General features: G+C 44.8%; 1 protein-coding gene across 6 annotated transcripts in view; it reads left to right on the top strand.

Annotated features, from left to right (window-relative positions):
* The window catches only part of ARHGEF10 (Rho guanine nucleotide exchange factor 10), an 869,022-nt gene that overhangs the window by 58,122 nt on the left and 784,254 nt on the right, over nt 1–26,646 (top strand). For all 6 annotated transcript variants that reach the window (XM_085610812.1, XM_085610814.1, XM_085610811.1 and 3 more), the window contains exon 2: nt 17,802–17,889. In XM_085610812.1, coding sequence (XP_085466938.1) covers nt 17,820–17,889 — 70 coding nt within the window. In that variant the 5' untranslated portion in view covers nt 17,802–17,819. The remainder of the gene's footprint in view (nt 1–17,801; nt 17,890–26,646) is intronic.

Raw genomic sequence — 26,646 nt, forward strand, 5'->3', positions numbered from 1 at the left:
TTGGTCTGTGTTTGTGCTATATAAAACTTAAAAATATATATTCACTGAAAAAAAACAAATATTAAAGTGACATTATAGTTAGATGAAAATGGCACTTTAAACGTAAGATTTTAAACTAATAAACCAAAAAAGCTCACCAGTTATAGTTCACTGATGTAACTATAACTCATGCCATTATATACACAGTGTTGTCATAAATGATGTCATTTCAGATGTCCTCAGTGATCATATCAGTGATGTCATAGAACATGCCCTCTCAGGTCACAGACAGCAGCTCCAGTCCTTTTCTGTTCTTCCTCTGGTCCAGCAGTCAAGCTGGTGTGAACCTGGGCTTCTATGGGAATTCACAAGGGCATATTATCAAGCCCATTATCGCTGCTTTAGCGGCAGTTTCCTGCCACTAAAGCAGCGATAATTTTATCGGCGTTCCTTGATAATATGGCCCTCCTTCTTTCTCCTGTCCTGGTTCAGAGAGGTTTGGGGTGACATTTGACTAGTGTGAAGTCCTTTGTGAGAGTGCGGAGAGAGCCCCTTTGAGGTGCAAATGTAGGTGACTGTTTCACCCTTTCCATTAGATGACCCATCCAGACAACATCCAGTCCCCCATTTTGATGCTGTCTGAGAAGAATACACAAAGGCCAGTTGCCAGCTACACCTAGTCATGATGCCCAGGATACAGGCTGCAGGCACCAAATGGTTAGGACAAGAGACTTTCAACTTGCCACAGAATTGTGACTTAAATTCTGACTTTACAATTAATGAGCATTTTAAATTAGAATTAATTTAAGACCAAATTTGGCATTCCTACCTACTCCCAATCAAAGATACATGACACCTTTCATGTATATAATTAAGTGTAGAGTGGTGCAAGTATACCTTGCAGTCAAGAGGTAAACTGAACAGACCTCCTCAGCATCCAGTCCTTGACAGATATATATATAGGAAATACCAGCATTTGTATAGCGCACAGCTACCTCCGGAGAGGTGTCCCGACGCTGGGGGCCCTCGGGAAGATTAAGCGAGCTATTGCCCAGAGTCACATGGTGCTGAGTTAACTTGCCGTCAGTGCCGGGGAACGAACCGTGAACCCCGTGGTCCAGAGTCAGGCACCCTGGCTGCTGTGCCACACCTCTTCCACATATTCAAACTTGGCATTGCCATGGCAGAATGTATGGCCATTTTTTGCAGTTGTTCATGCACCTGATTAATATTTCTTCTCTGTAAATGTGTTAAAAGTCTGTAAGTAGCAACACTTTCCTTTACATCTTAATCCTGGACTGATTTGAATCACTATTGAACAGTGTATAGTGCATACTTAAGTTTAACACATTTAAGGGTTAAAAGTTCTAGTAGTGAGAGTAAAGGAAGATACATGTTTGTTTCTAGAAAACTGTTTAAAGTGGTTCCAGTGGATAATGGTGGCTGGCCTTACAGATGGGTTTGCTGGCCCATGCAAATAAAATAAATACCTGCCCATCTGATGCCACAGGCCCTTCCAAAAGGTCACAAGTCCCCATTCATTTCTCCGGTGGAAGCCCTTAGCTGTTCTGATTATCTAAAGCAAGATCAGCGGTTTAGAGCCCAATTCACCATTATCTATGTGCACAGAAACTATTCAATGCACAGCTGTGGAAGTGAGAGGGGATCTCTATGAAGCTGACAGCTAAGAACATTTTAATGTGAATTCCAGCTCTAGTTCCAGAAGGGTAGTAGAGACATTGAAGCACTTCCGTGAAGCCCGAGCCTTGGAGCTGTGCTATGTTGTTCTGCCCAAAGTGCACATAGACCCCCGGAAAACACATTGAAACACAAAAGATTTGCAAATCGTTGTTGTCTCATGGTTATTCCACCAGTTCCCTCGCGGTCTTTTGGGCTAATTTATAGCACCAATTGACTCGTCATTCAATAGAGCATCTGGATTCAGTACTACTGGGTCATAAGTACACACAAAGTAAAATATGTGTAAATAATAAGCCCACCGAAACATAAACAAAAATACTGTCTGGAAATCCTGCCCTTTGACAAATTACAATTCTCAATTCGTTTTACAATAAATATTTTAATCTGCTTTGGAAGCATATTTAATAATTGGCAGTCTCAGGGTCAGGTGCGTTATTCTTTTTGTCAGGCCCAAATATATTGCCCTAAAAATAAGCTATTAAAATATATAAACAGAGATTGCAATTCACTATGTTCAAATTTCAATTCCATGTAGAAAATTAACGTGATTCTGTCACAAACAAGACATTAATCAACTGCTTGTGCATGTCAATGAGGTATGGGAATGTTTTGCAACTATTACAAAGTGACTGTTCAACATTCACCTTTTAGTACGTGCGGTTGACAGGCGTTAGCCAGATAGGAGTGAGTTGGGTAAACTTTTTTAAAAAAGTTATTCCAATGTTTTTTCCAGGATCCTTCTTTTGTGATGCTGGATCAATAAAGTGTCCGCACTCTTGGGAGGCTAAGTTATTCCCTCTCCTTCTTACCTACAATGCGTTGTGACATGAGGTGCCAAAGAGAGAAGCTTTGAGAGATGCCATCAGAGGATGGATGGAGAGTTGAACATCCCTGACACCCTGTGTTAGAGATGGGATTTCTGGTTGGCTAGGGCTTGGGCCTAAGTCAGGCAGAAACCACTACTCTAGTCAGGGCAAGGGAGTTACACGCTGAAGATCAACCCTGCTACCCCCCTTGGTAGCTTGGCACGAACAGTCAGGCTTATCCCAGAGGCAATGTGTAAAGCGTTTGCGCAACACACACAGCAGCAAAACACTAGACACACTACAAAAGAAAATTCACACAAGGTTCTAAAAAAATAGCCTTTGTATTAGCCAAAACACATTATAATCATAATCCCACATACACACTGTGCCAACTGGCACCAGGTAATAATTTACAGGGGATTATATACATGACAGGGCCAATTGGGCCACTGTCAGAACCATCACAAAGCACAAGTAGCACCTATAAAACACAACCAGTCACCACTGGTACAATACTGTACTTAGTCTTATCACCTGCAACATAAACGCATTCTGTCTGTATCACTTTGGCATAAAACACATTATGCATAAATCATCAGCCCAAACACATTATGCATAAACACTATAGCATAACATTAGGCATCAACACATGGGGCATAAATCATCAGCATAAACACATTATGCCGTAGGCAACACATTAAGGCCTTGCGCCCTACCAACACTGACCCCTGGCCAACTGGCCTTTTTGGGGCTGAAAGTGCCCTCTGTCCAAAATGTCAGGGCTCGCAATTGTAGGGCCTTCCAACTAGCCCTCTGGCTGCCAAAAGCAGCGAAAACACCGTGCGCAATGCGCTGTGGGCATGGGGTGCTTCTCACCCCTTCCTATCATGAAAACACACATGCCCCCGTCATTGCAGCTGCCCGCTCTCTCGCGGTGCAGCTGATGCGAAATGAGCACTGGCATGAACAGTGCCTTTGAAGCCCCACTCGGGGACTTAGGGATCCAAAACTGGCCCAACAAGAAATCTGCACTGGCACTCTTCGTGCATGGGGAGCCCCGCTCTGGGGCTACTGAACAAACATTGCCCCCAACGATGTAGCTGCCCGATCTCCTTTGGGGCAGCTGAAGGAAATCAGCACCCAATGGCACGGGCACCAGCTGTGCAAATCTGAGCCCCACTCACTGAGCTCTCCTTCTTGACTCCTCTGGTCTCTCCTTCTCATCGGGAGAAAGGCACCGACAATGTGCTTCGGTCGGCCCCTCTACTGGGGCCTCTTGGGACCCACCTCTCTCTTCCACGAAACGGAGGGGGCAGAGATGGAGCCTGCAAGGTTCCCGACTCTTCTGGGTACATGCGGGCTCCCACCGGCATATGGGGGCCCCGCCTTCCTTCAGGCAGCTTGCCTGACTTCCCCTTCCGGGCGCGCTTGTAATTGGCTGCCTCTGCAGCTTCCTCTTCCCAGCCCGCGTCTATTGGTGGGCCGCAACTTAACTCTGCCCATGACCAGGCACAGGCTTTTGCCTGTCTTCCAGGCTGCCGATCTCAGTGGCGGCTTCGCTTCTCGGCTACCAAGTGCGGGGTAGGCTCCCGCCGGTAAATACACAAATGCAGGGTGTGCTCCTGCCAACAGGAGCACAAACGCGGGGTGGGCTCCTGCTATCTCTGGTAATGCGGGAGGGGGGGAAATCTCCACGTCGGGATTCCCTCGAAATACGATGCAGCACGACCGCCAGGCATACAACAGCGGGTTGGGCTCCCGCTTCTCCTGCAGGCACAGGAGAATCATCCACACGTCACAGCCTCGTGCTGCAAGCCACCAGCACTCCACCTGGAGTAAAAATATAGCGCTCTTGAGGCGCTAAGCCCAAAGTCTCAGGGGTACAAGGCTGGGCCCAGGCATGTCAGCTCACAGGGCCCTCCAGCAGGGAGGCAGTCCCTCGTTGCGGTTCATCCTGGGGCCCAGCAGCAGCAAGTCCCCTCCCCCGCCCCCCCCACCCCTCAAGTCACAAATAAGCACACTTCCTCGGGTCAACATTTCTTCTTTGTTCTGCCCTGGCACAGGGCTTGGGGGACCATCCTCAACTGGTTCTGGGGGGTATTGGAGCATTTTGTTTACAGGGCTCCTCTACCCCTTTGTCAGGTTGGGCTCTGTCATCAGACACTCCACAGGGGGCGGAGCCAGCATTCACCTAGGCAGGCACAGACCTATTCAGGGTCAGGGGACTACTCCACCCACTACTCCAAATGCAGATTCCCTATTCAGCCTAGCGCTGACTCACCCTGCCCTCCCTGGAGCCACACACACCTCACCAGCCCCTGTCACTCCAGAACCAGACATGCAATACACATTAGTCAGGCAGACATATAGCACACTGAAATGCCAACTTCTAAAAGTGGCATTTCTAAAATAGTGATAATAAATCTGCACACATCATTGCACAGCATTCATTATTATTATTCCATCCATACCAAACTTGACCACGCTGCTCCTCTCATATTAGGAATTAGCAATGAAACACTTATCAGGGAATCCCCAATGCATTCCTCTGAGAGGGCAGCCTCACAGTAGTGAGAAACCAAAATGGATGTTTGTCACTACCAGGGCATGTCATACACTTAAGGTACATGTCCTACCTTTTACCTACAATGCACCCTGCCCATAGGGCTAGCTAGGGCCTAACTTAGGGGTGACTGACATGCAGTAAGAGGGGGGTCACAGACGTGGCACACACTTTAGGTGTCACGTCACAGCAGCAGTAACACTACGCACACACACCCCGCAATGGCAGAGGGCTGAGACAGGTTTGAAAGGCTACTTTGGTGGGTGACGCACTCAGCGCTGCAAGCCCACCAGTAGCATTTAATTTACCGCCCCCGGGTATCTGAGATACCACTTTACAAGGGACTGACAGGTAAATTAAATATGCCAAACCGGTGTAGACCAATCTTACCATGTTTACTACAGAGAGCACACGCACTTGTTCAGGGATGACCCTGCAAAAAGGGCCAAGTCCAACACCCTGCATTTAATTTAATCATTTTTAAATTGGTCGCGGGTTCTTCGAACTGAAGGCTTTCATATTTGATCCCCTGGCAGGCGCTGCACTTGTAGTTTGTAAAGGGGATTCTAGAATCTCAGTATTCTCTCAGCTCACTGTGTATCACATTGATCAACGAAGACAAAGTCCATATTGGTCTTGTTAACAGTACAATAAATGCCCCACCCAGCTCAACATCAGTTTATCATAAACATAACTGGCCATAAATGTTGTTAACAACCTAAGCAAATTTACACATAGGGACAGATAAATAATAAGCCAAGCATATCATAGACAACAATTTATACAAGCTGCAGTTAGTACTTAAACCGGAGTACACTCTCAAAATATTCAAGTAACAATATCAGGTAAAAGTAGTGTGCATGTATGTTGTGGGGATATGTCTGTTTATAATATATTATACCGTTGGGTGCAACATTTTGAGTTAATAATATCGGAATAACAAACATGCAAGACAAAACAAGTATTGGCAAATCCAATATATCTGTATATTTTATAAGTTAATGTTATGTTTTTTTGACTGGTGAGTCTGTATGTCGGTTTGTATTGGTGTTAGTAGGTGAATGCCAGAAAGCATCTACTGTGCATTAAAGAGGACGTGGATGGATGAGCAATTGGCAAGTATGAATTATGAAGCTAATAAATAGTATTTTTATGCATTGGCCCCCGTATTTAAACATATCCATAAAATGTTGAGCACAACTACATACATTTAAGTTATCCACTGTGAGTCCATATTGTCTAAGAAAAAGAACTCAAGCCATCATGTCTCCATATTCGCATCATGACACACATTTGAGATAGACCCAAGGTGCTTTGATGTGGCTTTTAAGAAACCTTTCAATCCTCACCAACATATATTAACCCTTTTGCAGTCCTGTTGACATATACATTTGTCTAGAAAAGGTGTAGCTAGATGTATACATATGTCAATAAATGAACAGAGGCCCGTGCATTGTGCCTGTTTTTTCATTCAACTCCCATCGTATTAACTCCAAAATAATGGGGTCTAACCTGGTAGAGTACCTAAACCCTAAAGAAATTGTGGCCTTTTTCAGAGAAATGCAGAGCTGTGGGGTGTCTCTCAGTTCTTGACCACTGAATTATACTCTGTCAGGTAGGAGTTTAGAGGTCAGACAAACCTCCCAGTGAATCACTCTTCTGCTGGAGGTATGTATAGAGCCCTGCCCCCACAACCTGAAATCAGTATGCACACATAGGAGTTGTCGGTATTTTACACTTTATGATTATTTATTATACTCTATTAATTTGCAAATCATATGCACTTGAATGGTTGTAAGTAGTACACACAACTCAGGAGCAATTGTACGAATTAGGGTAGAGGGTAAATAGTCCCCAATCATAGTTCATCACACATTCCACCCTTTTACTTTGAATCTTCCTAACTTGTAACCAGCTTGCTGATAGCATGATTATATTTTTTCTTAAAAATATTCCTTGTCATGTAAAGCCTTCTGGTGTACCTTGCTGAGCCATCAAGCCTGAAGTAGGAACTTTGTGTTAGCTGTTTTCCCAGCAACAGGCCCATGTGTTTAATTTTCTATGAGACCGTTGTGTTCTATGCCTCTATGTGCATAGTGTTACATGGATTGACCATAGGGGAGCAGCTGAAGCTCAGCTCCTGTAACCTTCCACAGGATTTTGAACAATACTTCATGGGTGGCAGCTATTATCCGGCAGCCAGATAAATAGTGAATTTTCTTTGCTATTTACCCAGCTGCTGGCTGATTAGTAGAGAGATTGTGTACTGGTTCTCTGACGGCCATGCAAATAGCAGAGAAAGGCACTTTTTCATCAGCCACTGGCTAAATAGTTGTGATTCTGCACTGTTTGGATGGCGGCCATGCAAATAGCAACAAAACTTCGCTAGATATCCAGCTGCTGGTAAATAATATATATATAATGTACTGTTTGGCTGGCAGCCATGCAAACAGCATACAAACATTATAATTTTAACTGTTGTTGCCTGAATAGCAGAGATTATGCACACTTTGGTACTGGTCATACAGATAGCAAAGAAATGTATTTACCCCGTCGCTTACTAAATAGGAGGGATTAAGTACTGTTTGATAGAAACCATGTAAATAGCAAGATATTTTATTATTTACCTTGCTAGAAAGCAGATCTATGCACTATTTGGCAATTGGCCAACCAAATAATAAGGAAATGTCATTATTTACCCGGCTACTGGCTGAATAGCTGTGATCATACATGTTGTGGTGATGCCGGTGATATGGCGGGCCTCGCTGCGCACGCTAGCAGCCGCAATAACGTACGCCACACTGCAGGTCTGGGTCTCGGCGCGGACTGTCTTTTCAGGCCGCGCCCCTTTATTTTATACAGGCGCGTACGCCACGTTCGTGGCGTACGCATTGCGTAGTGGTCCCCGGCGCTCTAGCGTCTAACGCTAGAGCGCTAACTGCAACATCCCTCCCCAACTTGGATAACAAAAATAACTGAAGTCCATAACAGTCACTCACTTGCGTGGCAGGCAAAGTCTCTGAGGCGGCTGCTTGGCGGGGGGTTCTCTCTCAGACCATACCTTGCGGTGGCCCGAGTGCCGCAGCTGGCTGGGTGGCTGTTCAGCGCTTCACCTCCCGCCGGGGCAGGATGGCTCTGCTCTGGGGCGATGCCGGCTCCGCTGGGTGTTGGTCCAGGTTCCAACTCTGGGGTTGAGATCTCTTCCTCCCCTCCGTTCAGCCCCCCCGGGTCGCGCTCAGTGGCCTCAGGAATGCGTTTGAACCACGAGATGTTCCTGGTGGTCGACTCCACCCCTCTTTCGGCTGTGATCATGGTACCCCGCCGCTGTGCAACTGTCCAACTTCCTGGTTCATACCGGGGTTTGAACTTTCCTCCCGGCCGTCGATCCTTTACGAGGACGCTGTCCCCTGGCCTGATGTCGCGGTCTCGACTGCCTCTGGCCCGGCTCACCTGCCGGTTTCGGTGTGTCCGTCGTTGAAGGGCCTGCTCCGCTTCGAACGGTGGGGGCGTCCACCCAGGGGCTGTGGGTAGCCCATCGCGGCGCGTACCTTTAAGCATGAGAGTCCACGGGGCTTGCTTGGTGGAGCAGTGGGGCGTGCTCCTGTACTTCCCCAGGAACCGCTGAATCTCCCTTTCGGGGTCTAGATGCTCCACGCCGGCTATCCGTATCACTTTATTCAGGGTCCGCATGAAACGCTCTACCTCTCCGTTGGCCTGTGGCCACTGAGGGGTGATTCGCCGATGCTTTATCCCCTGGTGCTGGAGGAACTCCCTGAATTCGTGACCGTGGAAGGGTGGTCCGTTGTCGCTTTTTAGCTCCGAGGGGCACCCAAACATGGTGAATATTTTTTCCAGTGCTGGTCCCACAAACGTGAACGCTGTGGATGGCAGAACTTCCACCACGGGATATTTAGAGAAGCTGTCGATGATAACCAGCGACACTTTTCCGTTTGGGAGGCTTCCAAAATCTATGCTGACTTTGTCCCACGGGTGTCTTCCCGTTTCTTCTGTCACGATGGGGGCCGGAGGCTCAGGGCCACTCGTCACCTGGCACACGGAGCAGCTCCTTACCACGTCTTCCACCATGCCATCCAGCCCCGGGAACCATATCTTCGCCCTCATTCGGGCCTTCATCTTCTCTGTCCCTTGATGGCCGTTATGAGCAATGAGCGTGGCTTGATGGCGCAGTGCGGCCGGCATGACGATCTTGGACCCCCGCAGGATGACTCCATCTCGGGTCACACTTAGTTCATTCCGCACTCGCCAGATCTGCTGCAAGTCCTTCTTCTCCTCGTCTGTCCACGAGTTGGCGGACTGTAGGAAATCAGCCCATGACCCTTTCTGGAGGGCTCCTCGTGTCCTTGCCATTACGGCATCGTGCTCCCCGGCTTGTAGGATCTCCCGGATCGTTAGTACTCGAGGGCAGGTCAGGGCGGCCAGAAGATCGATGTGTGCTTCGGCTTCATCCTCTTCTTCCTTCCCCATCGGGGATGTCTCTTCACTTTCCGGGTGTCTCGACAGAAAGTCCGCCGGGTTCTTCGCACTTGGCCGATAGATCACATCCATCTGGTATTGTTGTAGCCCGATGGCCCACCTTTCGATCCTCGGAGGGGGGTGGGGCGCTGTCCCCTTGAACAGGGGCACCAATGGTTGGTGGTCCGTCACTACTGTGAAGGGGTGCCCGCAGACGTACAGGTGGAAATGCCGGCAGCCCCATCGGATGGCTAGTGCTTCACGCTCAATCTGAGAGTACCTCTGCTCAGTTGCTGTAAGTGCCTTGCTCGCGTAGGCCAGGGTTGCCCATCTCCCCGGTTCTTGCTCTTGTGTGAGAACTGCGCCCAGCCCCACTGGGCTGGCGTCGACGAGCAGCTCAGTCTTCCTGGTCGGATCGAAATAGACCAGAGTGGCTTGATCCAGAAGTGTGGTCTTGATGGCGTGGAATGCTTCCTCTTCCTCCTGCCCCCAGTGCCACAGGGGGTCAGTCTTTGTGAGGCGTCTGAGAGGCTCAGCTGTGGTAGCCAAATTTGGGATGAACCGCCCGCAGTACGTGGCCATCCCGAGAAAGCTACGGACTTCGGACGCGGATGTCGGTGCTGGGGCGTTTTTGATAGCCTGGGACTTCCTCGGGTCCACTTGAATGCCGTAATTGGTAAACGTGTACCCGAAGAACTCGATCCTTTGCTGAAAGAACTGGCATTTTTCTTTGTGTAACGTGACCCCAAACTCCCTCAGCCGCGTCAGTGTAGACCGGACCCGCCGGTAGTGCTCATCCACCGTTGTGGCGTGTATCAGTATGTCATCACTGACATTCAGTACTCCCGGTAGCCCCTGCAAAATGTCTCTGATAGTGTTCTGGAATATTTCCGCTGCCGAAGAGATGCCAAAGTTAAGGCATCGGTACCTTCGCTGCCCCAGGTGTGTGCTGAAGGTAGTTATGTATCTGCTCTCTTCGGCCAACGTTAGTTGGTGGTACCCCGCATTAAGGTCCAGTTTGGAGAACCACCGGGCCCCGTTGAGGTCTGCGATTATGTCATCCATCGTGGGCGTGATGTGTCTCTCCCTTTTGATGGCCTTGTTGGGCAGCCTCATATCGATACACACTCGGATCTTGCCTGGTTGGCGGGGCTTCTCTGCTATCACCATGGGAGATACCCATGGGGTGGGTCCTGTTACTGTCTCGATGACGCCTTGCTCTTCCAGTTTCCTCAACTCCTCCTCCACTAGTGGGCGTAAGTGGAAGGGAATCCTCCTGTGTTTTAACGCTGTCGGTGTGACAGAGCGGTCAATGTGGAGCTTGACCGGCGGTCGTCGGATGTTCCCCAGGCCAGTAAACCGCTCCGGAAACTGGTCCAGCAGGGTGGTCGTTTGGGATTCTTGTACCTTCCGGAGGAATGCTATCAGCCCTAGGTCTTCGGCTGCATGCCCACTTAGGAGGGTGTCTGCTTCCTGATTGATCACGTGTATATCAATCGTTATCTCTGTGTCATCTGTCCTCACTGGCACCGTCATCTTTCCTGCCAGGGGCAGCGGTGTGTCGCTTCCGTAGGCATAAATCTGGGCCTTCGACCGTCGGAGCTCGGGCTTGGGTCGGAGGCGATTGTACTGTTGCACCCCCATCACGGTGACTGACGCCCCCGTGTCGATCACAGCGTTTATTCGGGATCCGGCGACTAGAACGTCGCACCTCGGCTGCGGTCTTCTCGAGCTCTTGAGGGCTCTGGTGAACGAGACCAGGTACGTCTCCCCCTCGTCATCATCGGACTCAGAGACCTCATCTCGCAGGGCTTGTGCTTGCTTGCGGCCTGCGTTGGTGTGGGAAGACAACGATAGCTGGGACAGCTGTCTCACCATGTTCTTCGCTGGCCTCTTCCCCCTTCGGTCTCGTTGCGTGGAGCGTTTGCGGCAAACAGACGCAAAATGGTTCATTACACCGCAGTTGTCACACGCTTTCCCTTTTGCGGGGCACGTCCTGCTCGGGTGCTCGTCATACCCGCAGTATCCACACAAGGCCGCAGGCTTCTTGGCCGCGGGTCGGCGGGGCGCTTCACGCGTCTGTATCGCGTCGGCCCGCTCCGTCTTGACTGTCACTCCTGACCCGGTTCCTCGTGTGAGCGCCATCTCCATCTCCTCCGCACGGGCGTCGGACAGATCGTGGGACCGTGCCAGCACCAGGATGTCCGCCATCGGGATGTTCGGTTGGCGAAGGATGAGGGTTCGTAGCTTTTTGCTTCGTATGCCGCAGATTATCTGTGCTCGGATCTCCTCCTTGGCTCTATCACCGACGATGTGAGTGTCCGCCAACACCCTCAGTCGAGCGTGGAATGCATCTACTGACTCCCCTTCCCTTTGCCTCGCCTGGCGTAGCTTAAAGTGTTCAAAGTCCGGGTTTAATTGGGGGTCGAAATGTGCATTGAGGGCCGTCACAGCCGCATCATAATCGTCCGCATTCCCGGTGTTAGGAAGATGCTTGAACAGGAGATACACCTCCTCCCCGCATAGTGGAGCAGTAGTGACCTCTTCACGGCTCCGTCAGTCTCTCTGGTGCCAGCGAAATAATTATTGAGCCGGCCAATCCACGTTTGCCAGCGTGGGGCGGCAGTGGCAGGGTCAGCAGTCTCGCTGAAGGGCGGCAGGACGCCAGATGCAGGGTGCAGTGGCACCGCTTGGGCGGGGCGTTCATCATCACCCATGGCTCCCTGGGACACAACACAGCAGGAGTAGGCCGCAGAGTCAGGGAATCCCCACACCAGGGAAGGCTAGGAAGCTTCAGGGCCCCGACAGGGCACGACCTCCAGTCAGAAATCACCCTTGCAGGAGGCGGGAATGTTCGTCCGCCGAGAGTGTCGTGAATTGGTGCACACGTGCACTCACCGGTGATTGTACAGGGCACGTGGGGCTCAGCTTCAACGTCATGGAAATGAGCAGTTCCAACTCGAGCCGTCGGACCCACGTGGGCGCGCGCGGGACCGCCGCGGGGCACGGGTCACTGCTGAGGCACACGGAGGCGTGTGTCCCGTTCCTCGTCGCCAGTGTTGTGGTGATGCCGGTGATATGGCGGGCCTCGCTGCGCACGCTAGCAGCCGCAATAACGTACGCCACACTGCAGGTCTGGGTCTCGGCGCGGACTGTCTTTTCAGGCTGCGCCCCTTTATTTTATACAGGCGCGTACGCCACGTTCGTGGCGTACGCATTGCGTAGTGGTCCCCGGCGCTCTAGCGTCTAACGCTAGAGCGCTAACTGCAACATCACACACTCTATCCAACAGAATAATAAAGAGCAAAGGAAATTATTTTCTAAGCTCCTTGATAAAAAACAGAGATTAGGCACTATTTGTCCAGTGGCTTTGCAAATAGCGAAGAAACATCACTATTTACCCAGCTCCTGCAAAAAATGCAGAAACGTGCATGATTTTGCTGTGACTGTGCAGTTAAAACAAAGAAGCTTCACATTTTGCCCTTGAGTGTGCTCGCCTTTCCCTCAACCGCCCACTTTCTTCCCGGTCATTCAGTTCTCCCCCACATCTGCCTGCTTTCAATTCCATTGTTCCAAATTTGATGCTTGACCTTTTATGCGATCATGAGTTTTGCTAATTTTTGAGTTAGACTTCCTGGGATTGAAGAAGATACCAAGTCAATAATTTTACATTAAGGCCTGATTCACAAAGCTTTTATTTTGATGAATTCATATGGTTATTAATGCAAATTTGTAAGTATGTTACACATACTTCCAGAAGCATGTGAACTAGGTACTCATTGGCATACCTGTGCTTATATTTAAATAGATGAGCAGATCTTTGAAAATTAATACAATTATGTTTTTTAGTACAATTCCGTGGTTGTTGTCTTATTTTGTTAAATGTTTGTCTTCTCCTTGTTGAATCTGGTGATGTATATGTATGAATGAAAAATGCGTTGCTGTTACCTATCGTGGCACTGCGAGTATTGGCCTTGAAGTCAGGAAAGGATCTCTCCTGTAGGAACTTTGGAAAAGCCATGTTTTAATATTTTTTCCCCAAAAATGACAGATGACTTTGGGCTTCCCGTTGATGCATGCGGAGGGAGTTCCATAGTTTTGAGATAGAAAAGATTGTCCTCTTTCTCTAATAATATTACATCTTGGAATAGCAAGTAGACAACGGCACAAGGTGTGAGTGAACATAATGAGTGATTTTGTTCCTTAAATGCTCAGGGCCTGTGTTGTTAAAAGTTTCATGTGTCGGGAATGAGGCTTGAATGAGATTCTCTTACGAACAGAGAGCCCTTTAGATTTCTAGATTTAAGTGCGACTGAAACACGGTTTGAGATACCCTACATAACATCAAAGTAACTAAATGCGATCAATGTAAGATGATTTGTGACGTGGTGGCACAAGGCCATCAAGAGATGTTATAGCGTTGTCTCCAAACCATTGCAAGCAGATAAAAGGTCATGCCTGTGCTGTCTAGGTTTCAAAACAGAAAGGGTATTAATGAGGCCGAGCTTTATAATTTGGCTCAGGGGGTATGGGCGGTTGTGCTTCGCTATTATGCTAGGGTTCATAGGGCTGGTTTAACAGGTCATCGTGTGGGCCGCTTTTATTGTCTGTTGAGCTAGTCTTGTCTATTAATTTCCCTCATAATAAAACAAACTTTGGCTGAAGCAATACATGCAGTCTTCCATACTTGGCAAATCACTTATGCAGCAAATCTTTAAGTGCAAAATTGCCTCAATTTGAAAGCATGGGACAGTTTTCTAGTTTTCTAATTCACTAATGGATGTCATTTCAATTTTGGTGCCCAGGCCTATTTTCTGTCCCAGGCCAGCCCTGGGTTCAGTAGGTAGTGCCCTAGCATGTTGGGTAAATCAACATCAGTGACCTGGTGCAGGGCTCTAGTTTTAGGTTGGTGTAGTAAGGAAGACAGCCTTCTTATTGTTTGGCAGGTGCCACTCACATGGCTTTGAAGTGAAGGATATAAGGCTTTTGGAGTTTAGGCATTAAACTTGGCTGAGAAGGGGCTTTTAGAGAGAACTTCATTCCATCAATGGTCACCTTGTATCTCGTCTTGCTTTTGGCAAGTTTTGTCCAAAAGGCATTCTGCAATGCTTGAAAAGTATGTGTGCAAATAATAGAGGTCAGGTTTTGTGTGTGTGTTTCTTTTAGGCTTGTGCAAATGTTTGCTACTATGATATGAGGAATTCGGGGACTGATTAAAGATGATAGTTTAGTCTGCCTCTTGCTTTTTTATTAATATTTCAATTATTGGGTACAAAATGAAAAACTCCGGGTCCTCACCACTACATCCCCTGATCATTATCATGGGTGCTTTTGTTGACTGCTGTTGTATCTGCTCAGATTGTTAGAACTGTGACATGAGGAGTGACGTTGCACATAATTACCCTCTGGTGTTTTTCATAATACTGAGTACCTACTCTTTTTCTGTTCAGTCTTGGTTGCCGTTCTCCACTGCATTCTTGTCTTTGGGGTTGGGATAGCCGTTTTCTGCGTGTGTATCATAAGCAGATACCCCAAATATGAGGGGACGTATTAACTGAGAAGCAGAAAGTCAGAGAGGCTAAACAATATTTTGCTTTAGGTAAAGTCAGGTTGTCTTTCCGCCATAGCTGGATAGGGCAGGAATCAGTCTAATGTTTATTTATGTTTGTCTTTTTATACTGTCACTCATAAACCCTGTGTCCTGGCACTGCGGAGAAAGACCTGAATTCAGCCAATCTGATAATAGGCTATGTACAAGAATAGTTCGCGAAGTATTGGGTCTTAAGAAGCTTCCTGAATTGAGCAGATCGGAGTGTGCTATGACAGTGAGCGGAAGAGAGTGTCACAAGATGACCTATGTCCGAAAGTAATGACCACAGCAGCTTGCTAAATTATGGTCTGTTTTAGACTTTGGCAAACAGGCTACACCATCAGAAATGTGATGGATATCATGTCCACCTTATTAGAAGGACATCATATCCTATGGCTCTTGTAATAAGGCAAATAAGGTATTTATCACATTTGTGAGGAGTAAACCATCTGCCGATCTCTAAATCGGGATCTTTTCACTATTTACTGCTGTTGGCACGTGGTTCTGAGATTATGCACAAGTGTATTTGTTTTTTAAATTTAGAAAGGAATGCAGGGCTAACTCCTTAAAATACTTTATGAACCAAGCAGACAGATTTAAGCTCGATTATCTTACAAATGGGGAGCCAGAGTAGCTATTTGAGATAGCCGTATACATTGTCAAACATTCTAGGTTTGAAGAGCAATCTGACAATAGCATTCTGAAATTTTAGCAATGTGGCTGCTTTTCTTGGCAAGGACAAAGTATAGTGAATTGCCATAATGTTGTCTTGACTAAATGTAAGCGTTGGCTACAGTGACTCTGTGCAAAAAGAAAGGAAGGGAAGTCTCCTGTGCACCATTCCTGATCGAAAGACAGGTTTTAGTGACTACTACAATTTACAAAACATGATGGTTCAAAGATTCCGTGTAGACTTCCCCTGTTTGTGGGCAATTATCAAAAGAGTGTGCCCAAAGTACACTGTCACATTAGCTCAGATTGTTGCCGAAGGATATTATTTCGATTTAGAAGGGCTCAACTTTAAATCTTTTTCACAATCCATCTAGGTCTAGTAATAGGTTCGAATTAAAGTAATCCATATTGTCAGCTAGCCTAAATATAACCTGGTTATAATTTTTGTAGTAATATGCTCTTACATTGAAGTCCTGCATCAGAAATTCTAAGGGCATTAGTAGAGACCAAATCAGAAAGAGTAGTTGAGCTTTGCAGGGCACTGCAACATAGAGGTTTGGTAGTCGGACAATAGGATCCCAGATGGAACTTCCTTGCAGAAAAGAAGCAGTAGTGTTCACACACAGACTAATAATGCATGACGCGAAGGAGAGATGGGTGTTCCATGGTATTGAATTAGGTGGGAAGGTAAAGTAGTGTAAGAACTCCTCCGTTGTCTTCCAGCCATCGTCCAAATGTCATCCAATACAGTAGTGACAATAAGTTTTGTTCCTCCATTTAAAACCTGCTTGAATAGTATTGCAACCGCAAGTTATTCTCCAAGAGATTTCACTTAAAGGGTAACAGCCTTCTCTAATAGTTTGGAGATATATGGCAATAATGCGATGATCTTATAATGTAATGACTCATTCAAACCTAGCTAAAGTTTCTGTAGAAGAGGGTGCTCGGAAGCATGTTTAAATTCTCAGTTAAGATTCCAGGGTTAAGAAACATATTTATCATTCCCATAAGGTAAGAGAAATACTGGACTAGGATCCTATGGGGAAATGACTATCTGCTATAATGAGGATTATAGGTAATATGTGCTTTATGGATGCCACCTCGATACTCCAACTCCAATGGATAATCTTTGGTATGACATTCATAGAGAGGTAGACCCATTGTGTAATTAATAACAATTTATCTATTTTCTTCTATCTCTTTAAATTATTGTTATTTTTTGGGGGGATTTTATTTTTTAATTGTGGTTTAAAAATTCATTTAATATTGTTTCTTGAATGGGGGGGGGTCACACTCATTTTTCTGTGATATTGGGTGTACCAACTTTACAACAATAATTATTTTTCGAAATGTAGTTCAGTTTGAGACACCATTTAAAACTTTTCATCCTGACAACTCCATTAATAGCACATAAAATGCTCCTAACTAAATGTTTCGGTTTTAAATTTGCTGCACAATTAGATTTTTTTTTGTGAAGAATTTATTGCAAAGGTTCTAGCAACCCAGTCCATTCCTTTCAGTTATTGTTTTGACTGCAGCACATATGTCTGAAAACAGAGATGTGAGAGAACTCTGTAGATTGATGTGGAGCAGTCGCATTTTGGTATTACTTTTTGCATAATACATAAAGATGTTTAATCGATTGATCTAATAATTGTACGGCATTGCTTATATAGGTAGGTCTCCATGACTTTGTATATGTGGGGAACATTAAATTCATGAAGAACGTACCGTTAGAGATGCTCTATATATAATACTCTGTCCATTATTAAGAAAATGCCAACGCTTTTTGAATAGGAATCAACCCAAGCTTACTATCTTTTCATCTCTTTACCTATATTTTGTGTCATGTGAAGATAGGTGTTTCCAATTGTGGTTGGGAATACTAGGTTTTAATAGTCTACTTCTCCCTCCAGGAATACCTCCTATTCTAGAACCTTGACTTTACTGGTTAATTGTTTTCAGATCACTCCTCCTGATTTTTTGCTATAAAAGGCTTTTTGATTCTTTTTTTTAGGATTGCTCATCTTACTGAATGCCAAGAACATTTCTAGATATTATGGATCTTGTAGACACCGATGAATTCCCACCTCCACCACCTGAAGGTAAGTAGTAATAATCAGTAGTTTTGTTGTAGAATTTGTGACATGTTTCATCCTCCTAAATGATTATTTGGGCAAGCCAGTGTCCATTTGTCAGCAAAGTCATTGCATTTACAAGAGAGTCCTCAATTCATACGCCTGCCACCTCGGTACTAAAAGTGTACAGACGCTATCTTCTCTTGTATACTGACATCCATACATCTGTCTAGAATTCTAGGACTGGGAGTATCCACAGTTGTAATGAAAGATTGCGCATTAGATAGCAGTCTTCCAATTAATTATGCCTTCCTAGCCTATATCAATAAAAAGCTTTGATTCATTGCTGTGTTTATGGGGTCTATTTTTCACAACTCTCTGCATGTAGAAATCATCAGCAAGTAATTTTTTATGAATGTGACAGTGGTAATTAGACTGGTTAATCAGGGTTGATGATGAGCTACATAACGGCATACACACCCGAAATGTATAGAATTATTCAAAAACCTTTATTTTTTGAGACCTTGATTTTCCTTAGCTCTGGCAGTGCCGAGAGGATTACCGTCCCCAATGCGAATTATTGTCTCCGAATGATATTTGTGCACAGATGCAAAGAATCTCTAATGCTGTCTGTGGACAGAATATTTGTTGTTCCTTAGCGTATGATACCGTTTTGAATGGTACCTTGTGTATGAGTATTTGCTAATATGTTTCGAAAGAAGGAAGCTATTGTTTTTAGTTGCAGAAAAATGCTAAAATGTGAGAATATTTTGTAAAATGCCCCACTGAAACGTTTTTATTTCTGTGTTTGGTATGCTCTTAACTTCTTAAAACTAAGAAGAGTAAAATATTAGAATTCAATTTCAGCATGCACCCTTTCCCCAAATAATTCTTAGTTGATTGTAAGATGTCTGGTTGGCTGCTACACTCTATCTTTTAATATAATCTACAATGAGTTCTGTTGGGTAGAAAACAATTGCTTAGCAAGACTATTTTTGATTGACAGAATAGTCAAAAACACAGATCAAAACACACCAAAAACGAAGCATCAGTAATTCAAAAATGGTATGTATTAATTACAATAGTTGAGTTCATATATGGCTGCAACATACACAAAGTAAAACAAACAACAAGCAGGAAGAACGTGATTTTGGTGAGATAAGTGACAAAGTGCATATGTATACAACACAAAGGAAATAGGACCGTCCCTCCTAAAGCGTATAAAGTTCTATCAACACCCTTTGGACTGCCTCTTCTTGGTTCAGGGGTGAAGAGACTAGGCACGTGAGCAAATAGAAGAAGAGGTGACCTTTCAACCTAAAATGTATGCAAAATTAAATAAACATCACAGTGGGTCTTCCTCAGTACTGGTGTATAGAATGTTGACAGCTTATGTAAAACAAGGGAATTCAGAATGAGTGGGGTGTGTTAAGACTGGTCGAATATTTAGGATTTAAACAGAGGCGAGTAAGACTCACCTATTCGAAATGACTCCTCCAAGCCTGGATGGAGATTGGAAGCACGTAGAAAAGCAACATATGTCATCGAAGTAGAGGCCCATACATCTCGCTTGTCGGCGCCGGAATTAATGACTCCCAATGTGTTACTTGAGTAGGCTATAATGAGCAAGGCAAAAAGAAATATGGAATTAATTGATTTGGAATTCATTAAATTAGATGATCACAATCCTAGTCCAATGGTTATGCACTTACAAATGAGTGATATCTTGGTAAGATGGCTTATGGGTTGATATTGTGTTATTTGACGGCAGTTCAATACTTGAGGAATTTATAATGAGGATGAGAGAAAAATTGGCTACTAATTTTGAAAGAGTTAGAAATTAAAATTAAAAGATTAAATATCAAACAGCTCTTAGTTAATATTAAATAACTGATGGACTTCCCAAGAGGTAATTTCTTAATTACTATCTGAGTGAAGTATTGTCAAGCAAAATGTCCCTGATTTGAAACAAAGTAGAAGAAAATTCCACCAACCGTTTACGCCGTAATTGTTCAGATAGAACAGATTTCTTTAATGAAACTGATAGACTTATCTTGAGACTAGTGGAAAGAGTTTATCCTAAAGGTTTGTTACAGAGAGCAAGAAAGAGAGCTTGATATTGCCCACACGAGACCCTATTGGAGGTGAAACCCAAGGAAAATACAATGAACAAATTGGTTTGTGTAACAACATCCAATACCAGAAGTCACAACATTACCCTATGTAGAAAAATCTTTCCTCGTCAAGGCTTTACCTATCCTAGGATGTGCCTATTTCCACTTACTGAATCAGTGCCACATGAGCCTGCTACATTCCCTGTTTGCACCGAACTAACCTAAAACAAGTTATCTAGTTTCTCTGTGCTGTATGCTGATAGGTACCAGTCAACATCTCTTCCGCAGTGAGCACTCCTGTACTCCCCTGACTAGACCTCATGTGTGGCTCCAACTTGGATGTGAGCCATAATTGGCAGCATTAGTAAATTATTTTGCCGGCTTCCTGATGAAGGCTTTTCGCCGAAACATGCGTAGTAGTAACCTCTGTAAAGTTGGAGCCCTCCAGCACTATGTCGTATGGTCACTATTCACCCATGAATCAACATAATTGTTTATATGTAATATTATTCCAATTTGTTATTACTAGATTTAATTGTTAGGAATATCAAATTGTATCAATATCATGATGAATTGTTCCATATTACAGAAATTAACATCTGTTGTATCCTTTACAAAACGGGAATGCGAACAGTCTAGTGGAAAGTCTTTAAATGACATTTTAATATGATCTCTTATGTATATCAAATAAATATTTTGCTACTTTAGATACAACAACTTAGTATTTGACATTTCTTGTAGTTTATTCATGATTAATATATTGTTTCATTAAGACACCACTGCAGTGTTATATGACTGCAACCTCATTATGCATTCTCTCGCTCAAGATATGTTTTAGAGATTCACTGTACTTTACCGGCTCTTGGCAATCTACCTGCATGCAGGGGACCCTCCTTTTCTAAAATAATTACTCAGTTAGTGCACATAAACGCCTCACTACTCCCTCCACCATAATCATTATTGACACAGACTGTAAGGTCTTTTTCCAGGCTCCAATGGGAAATTTAAAAGTGTGGTTGGCCAATTAAATCATGTGTTCTCCTATCAAAGGAGGCTTCAGGTCTGGATTATTGACAGTTGACAAAATCTTTAATCTGGTATATGAGTAAAGGGGGATGCCTTTGGTATCCATGCGCTCTATAAATATTTTTACAATTACCTGGTAAAGCTGCTCAACTGACATTGCAACAAGGACATTTCAGACATCTAGAGGACTCAACAGGGTTGTTTGTGGAAGCATACAGTTTTCTGCCACAACATTACCCTTAGAGTATTTATGATGAGTTAAAATCAGAGCCATGGCCATGGATGTCCCTTTTTAAATCATCTTTACAGAGCTTCTGCTCCCCATTGCTGATGGCACTTAAACTTTGAGTAAAAGCTCCTGGAACATTGAAAGGCCATATAGCTGCTGTTAAGCTCTACTGTGAGACTAATTCACAAAGTATAATTGCATGTCGCCATTGACTTAATACCATTGCTTCATTACACATGGATGCCTTAACGTGAACAGATCTATTACACAGCAAGTTTAAATGTAATTCTTGTATTCATCTGAGGTGTTCACTTGCCTTAAATATGCATGCAATGTATTGTGATTCTCCAAGGCCCATAAACAATTCTATTTGTTTTGTACATTTGCAAATTTTCCGCATCTCACATTTAAGCATGCTATTCAGAAAGCGGGTTGTTCATCAATATGTTTATGTACCAGTATCTATGTTTCAAGGTCCTCTCACATTCTTCTCACGAGAAGATCCTGCCTACTGGCTTTAAGGTGGGTGCTCTGGTCTGTTGACTTGACAAGTGTCACTGACTGTGTTGCTTGCTTGTACGAACAACCTTTAGATCAAAAGGTACAGGACCAAAATTACAATCTTTCATAGACCACAACCAACCAAATACAAACTGCAGTTTTGAATAGGAAATGAGACATCGGAAGTAGATCTTCACCTGCTTGTGATTAATGTAAGCAGCTTGAGTTGATAACCCTAACATTTGATAAAGCTATAGTAACCTCATCTCAAGAAGACATGGTAACACAATCTCACTGCAAGTCAAAAGGGTAATGCCGGTGAATTTAGGATTTATAGGACAAAGCTGCATATTATTATTACCGCACAGTCTGCTACAAGATTGGTATTTGCTGAATTGACATGAGAACTAGCATAATTCTCCAACCTGTTTCGTATCTAGAATAGGTGTTTTACATATGCCGTGAAGAGAGCCACGTATTGCTTAAAAAATATCATGCACTGTTAAAACATGTGTGGAAGTAAAATCCTCACTAATGTGTGGGAGACATCACAGAGGTCCTCTGTTTCAGACAAAAGCCTACATGAGCCCCTCAAGTCCTTCATCAAGGCTACTCTGTTCAAAGAATTGATGTTAAATAAGTAATGGAGCAACAAAAACCGTAAAGTGTTGAGAGGGCTAACGTCAACTTGGAGAAGGTCACCAGGCTTCCATGCTAGGAACTTTCCAAGTGTTTCAAAAAGCAGTAGCTGTAACTTTAATCTCTCTTTAATACTAAACAATGGACATGGTTCTTCTTGGCTAGTTATAATTCCATTCTCGCATGCAAGAAAATTAAAGAAATGAAGAATTACAAAGTAGTGTTGATGGTGCTGTTACCTACCATTGGGAAGTAGCCAACATGTTTTATAGGTTTGAAAAATGAACATCTTTCTACAACTGACAAATAAAAATATTATAGGCAATGAGACAGTGACATTATTCTTACAAAGGGAGACTGATCATATTGTTCTACATATAATAGGATAGTTCCTAGCCAAAGCATAGAAATAGTGCAGATAGATATTAGGGAGCATTTCTAGAGACACTGGTATCAAAAAGAGAAGGTAGAGGGACCTATTGAAATAGTAACACACCAGCAAATGGGATCTCCACAATGAAAAATCCCCGATGGTCTCCCATTTGTATTAGGTTCCTATAATAATTAGTATGCACAATTGCCTATGAGATTCATAAAAAAATATATTTGTCATAGGAAAATCTTCCAATATTGTTTTAGAACCTGATGGTGATACATGGGATACCTATACGACTAGTAGCAACATTCTCAGCTGTTCTGCAACCAGTTTACATCTTTGCCTATTTTTTAAATATTTCTGAAATATTTGATTTGGTTTTAAATGTATTACAATGTAAATACAAATATTTATGTTACCTAGCTCTATATAATAATGTAATATTTAGAAGAAAGCTGGGAGGTTAAATTAGGTTTCCATTAATAGATGACAGTGTGCGACAAATGTACTTCATATTGTCAGTGAAAGCTAGTGAGTTGCCAATCTGTAACTTTATTGTGACCTATCTTGAATGCTGACCTTTGGTTATTAACCAAAGGATGCATGGTAGGGATTTGGTTTTGTACATAAAATAATTACTTAAAAGGCAAGGCTCTGAATAACTCCGAACCATGTCTCTAAATACCTTCCCATAACATCCAAAGCAATGAGTGAAGGCTTTTTGAAGATATGTGTTAGAATAGTTGAGTAGATGGCTTTAAGTCTTAGAGATCTGTGTGCATAATGTAAATATCAGTTGTAGAAATTTGTGAAATTGTGTAAACATTTGGGGAGAGGAGTTGGCCTAACGGTTAGGGCGCTCGACCTCAGAACTGGGTTCGAGTCTCGGTACGACGCTAAAACATCCTGTGATTCTGGGCAAATGACTTAATCTCCCCGTGCCTAACAAAACAAAAAAAAACCAAAAAATGAATATGTGTCCTCATGTAACGTAACTGGTGCTATGTAAAGCGCTCTGATACCTGATTGGATTCGGGTCAAGTTCGCGCTATATAAAACTCTGCAAATAAAACAACAAAAAAACCATACACGATGCCATGTAAAAAAAAAACACTGCATAGTTTTGTCTCCCATTTAAATATACATATCCCACTCCTACCTCGTAGAATATATCTGTAATCCATAAACAAGTAATGATCTAATATATGCACAGCATCTCATGATCCTGCAATATTATTCTTTCTAACGTACTCCTCTGCTCATTGTAGCTGGATCTGCACTATGTAAATAAGTATATGAGCATTACCAAATTACGACTCCCAATTTTCTACTCTTTATAAAAAGCCTTTCATTTATGAAGACATATATTTCTGGAATGGCATCAGCATTAAATACCCATGGAGTTTAGCAGCACCCTTCTTCATCAGATACTGCTAGATCCTCTCATCTGTCCATGTTCAGTGATGCAACTTTGGATGCACACATTGTGACTTGCTGAAAACAAATAACTATGAAGAAAACAAGGCCTGATGAATGTGTGTCGGCATGTTTATCGAGATTCAATATCGGGCTCTGCATTGCCTGCAGAAATATTCTCTTTAATGGAAACTCCAGTGCGATTATATTTGTAAGGATTTTCTTATATATATATAAATACTTTTGCCACCATGTGAATTCAAACAATATCTTTACCAAAGAGACTTGAGCCTTGGTAAGCTTTGAAAAGCACATTCAATTTATATAATTTAGGTGACTCCCCACCCCCCCCCCCCAGGGTAATGTTGGGATATGAGCAAGTCACAGAAATTACAACTTTGAAATCAACCTGTTCCACTTTAAGTTCTCTGGGCCTGTATTACTGATAGGCAGCACTTTCCATGTTAGCGCCACGGCGCACCTTAAAGCAGGTGTGATGAGTGCAAACATGAAAAGTGCGCCCTATCAGCAAAAATGCATTTCCCCAAAGGGCAGCCACGAACTTGCACTGCCCCCATGGCAGTGCACTCAAGAGAATTAGCAGATAGAGTTCTTCGGCTACCTGTTCAACCAGGAGAGTATCCAAGTGGATCCGTGGAAGTCTCAAGCGATCAAGGACGCACTAGCCCCAGTGACCGTGTCTGAAGTACGAAGCTTCCTCGGGATTGCATGTACTGTGGCCGATTCATCCCCGACCAGGCTACTATAGCGGAGCCGCTCCGAAACCTCACCCGAGCAGTCGCCATGTGGAAATGGAGGACTCTGGAAGAGACAGCATTCCAGAGAATCAAGACCACACTCCTCAACCACACCACATTAGTATACTTGGACCCTGCCAAACAGACGGAGATACTAGTCGACGCCAGCCCCATAGGCCTCCGGGCGGTACTAACCCAGGAACAGGAGCCAGGGAGATGGGCTGCCCTGGCGTACGCCAGCAAGGCGCTCTCACTGACTGAAAAACTTTATGCACAAATTGAGAGGGAAGCCCTGGCCATCCGCTGGGCATGCCGTTATTTTCATTTATATGTCTGCGGCCAGCCGTTTAGGGTCATCACAGACCACCAACCGTTGGTGCCGCTGTTCAAGGGCTCAGCACCACACCCGCCCCCAATGAATGAGCGATGGACCATTGGACTCCAGCATCACAAAATGAAATTGGCCTACTGATCAGGTGCCAAAAATCCTGCCGACTTCCTTTCGAGCCATCCGGCTCCATAGGACGAGCAAGGAGAAGAATCAGACGTCGAGGCACTAGAAGCCCACCTGAACATGATCTTAACCATCATGTGCCCAAAAGCGCTGACTCTAGAGGACATTGCCGCTGCAGCGGAAGGGGATCCCGTAATCACCAAAGTATGCGCAGCTGTCCAAGGCAGACACTGGCACCAGTTCTTGCAATCTGCCAACGATGAGAAAGAAAGCCTCATGAAGATGCGGGGTTTCAGTAACGAGCAAAGTGTAACCCAAGGGGGAATTCTGTTAAGAGGAGCCTGAATCGTCGTACTGGCGGCCCTACAACATCAAGCAACACAACTGGCTCACGGGGGGCACAAGGGAATTGAGAAGATGAAAGTCCAGATGCCAGAAAAGGTGTGGTTTCCAGGGCTCGAGGCCTAGGTGAGAGAAGCTGTGAGAAGATGCCCAGCCTGCCAGTTGACCAGTGCCTCAGAAAGACCGGCACCCGTCCAGATGGAAGATCATGGGAAGACCCCGAGGGAGAAGGTGAGCATCGATTTTGGGAGTTTTCACGATGGTTGGATGACTGTAGCCATAATCGACAGCTACTCTAAATATGCCCTGGTAAAGGTTGTCCGCTCCACCGCATTCTCCTGGGTTGCCCCGCTGCTTGAGAAGACCTTTGCAATGTTGTGGTGCTCAGAAGAGATCAAGAGTGACAATGGGCCTCCGTTTCAAGGGAACAAATTCCAAAAATTCATGCAGCATCATGGCATACGGCATCGCCTCATCACCCCACAGTGGCCACAGGCCAACGGGGAGATCGAGAGGTTCATGAGGACCTTCAACAAGGCCCTATGAATTGGCGTGGCAGAAAACGCAGAACCAGAGCGACACTTGCAACTATTCCTCCGCAAGTATAGTAGCACCCCCACAGCACACCCGCCAAACACCATGGTTGCTGATGTTCAGGGGGGTTAGCCGTGACACCTTCCCTGTCTGCCCAGGTAGGACCCCCCCCACCATACTATGAAGAGGACGCCCTCAAACAAAGAGGCAGAACCTCGCAGCCAGCCGAACAAGGAGGGCGATGCCCCGGGGGATACAGGTAGGGGGCACTGTAATACTGAAAGATAGGAGGCCAGGAGGAAAGTTTCGAACCCGGTACGAACCAGGTCACTGGACTGTAGTCGGTGTCAAGGGGACCATGATAACCGGTAAGAAGTATGGGGAGCAAGTGACCC

Source organism: Triturus cristatus, chromosome 6, assembly GCF_964204655.1.
Source record: "Triturus cristatus chromosome 6, aTriCri1.1, whole genome shotgun sequence".
Lineage (NCBI taxonomy): Eukaryota > Metazoa > Chordata > Amphibia > Caudata > Salamandridae > Triturus > Triturus cristatus.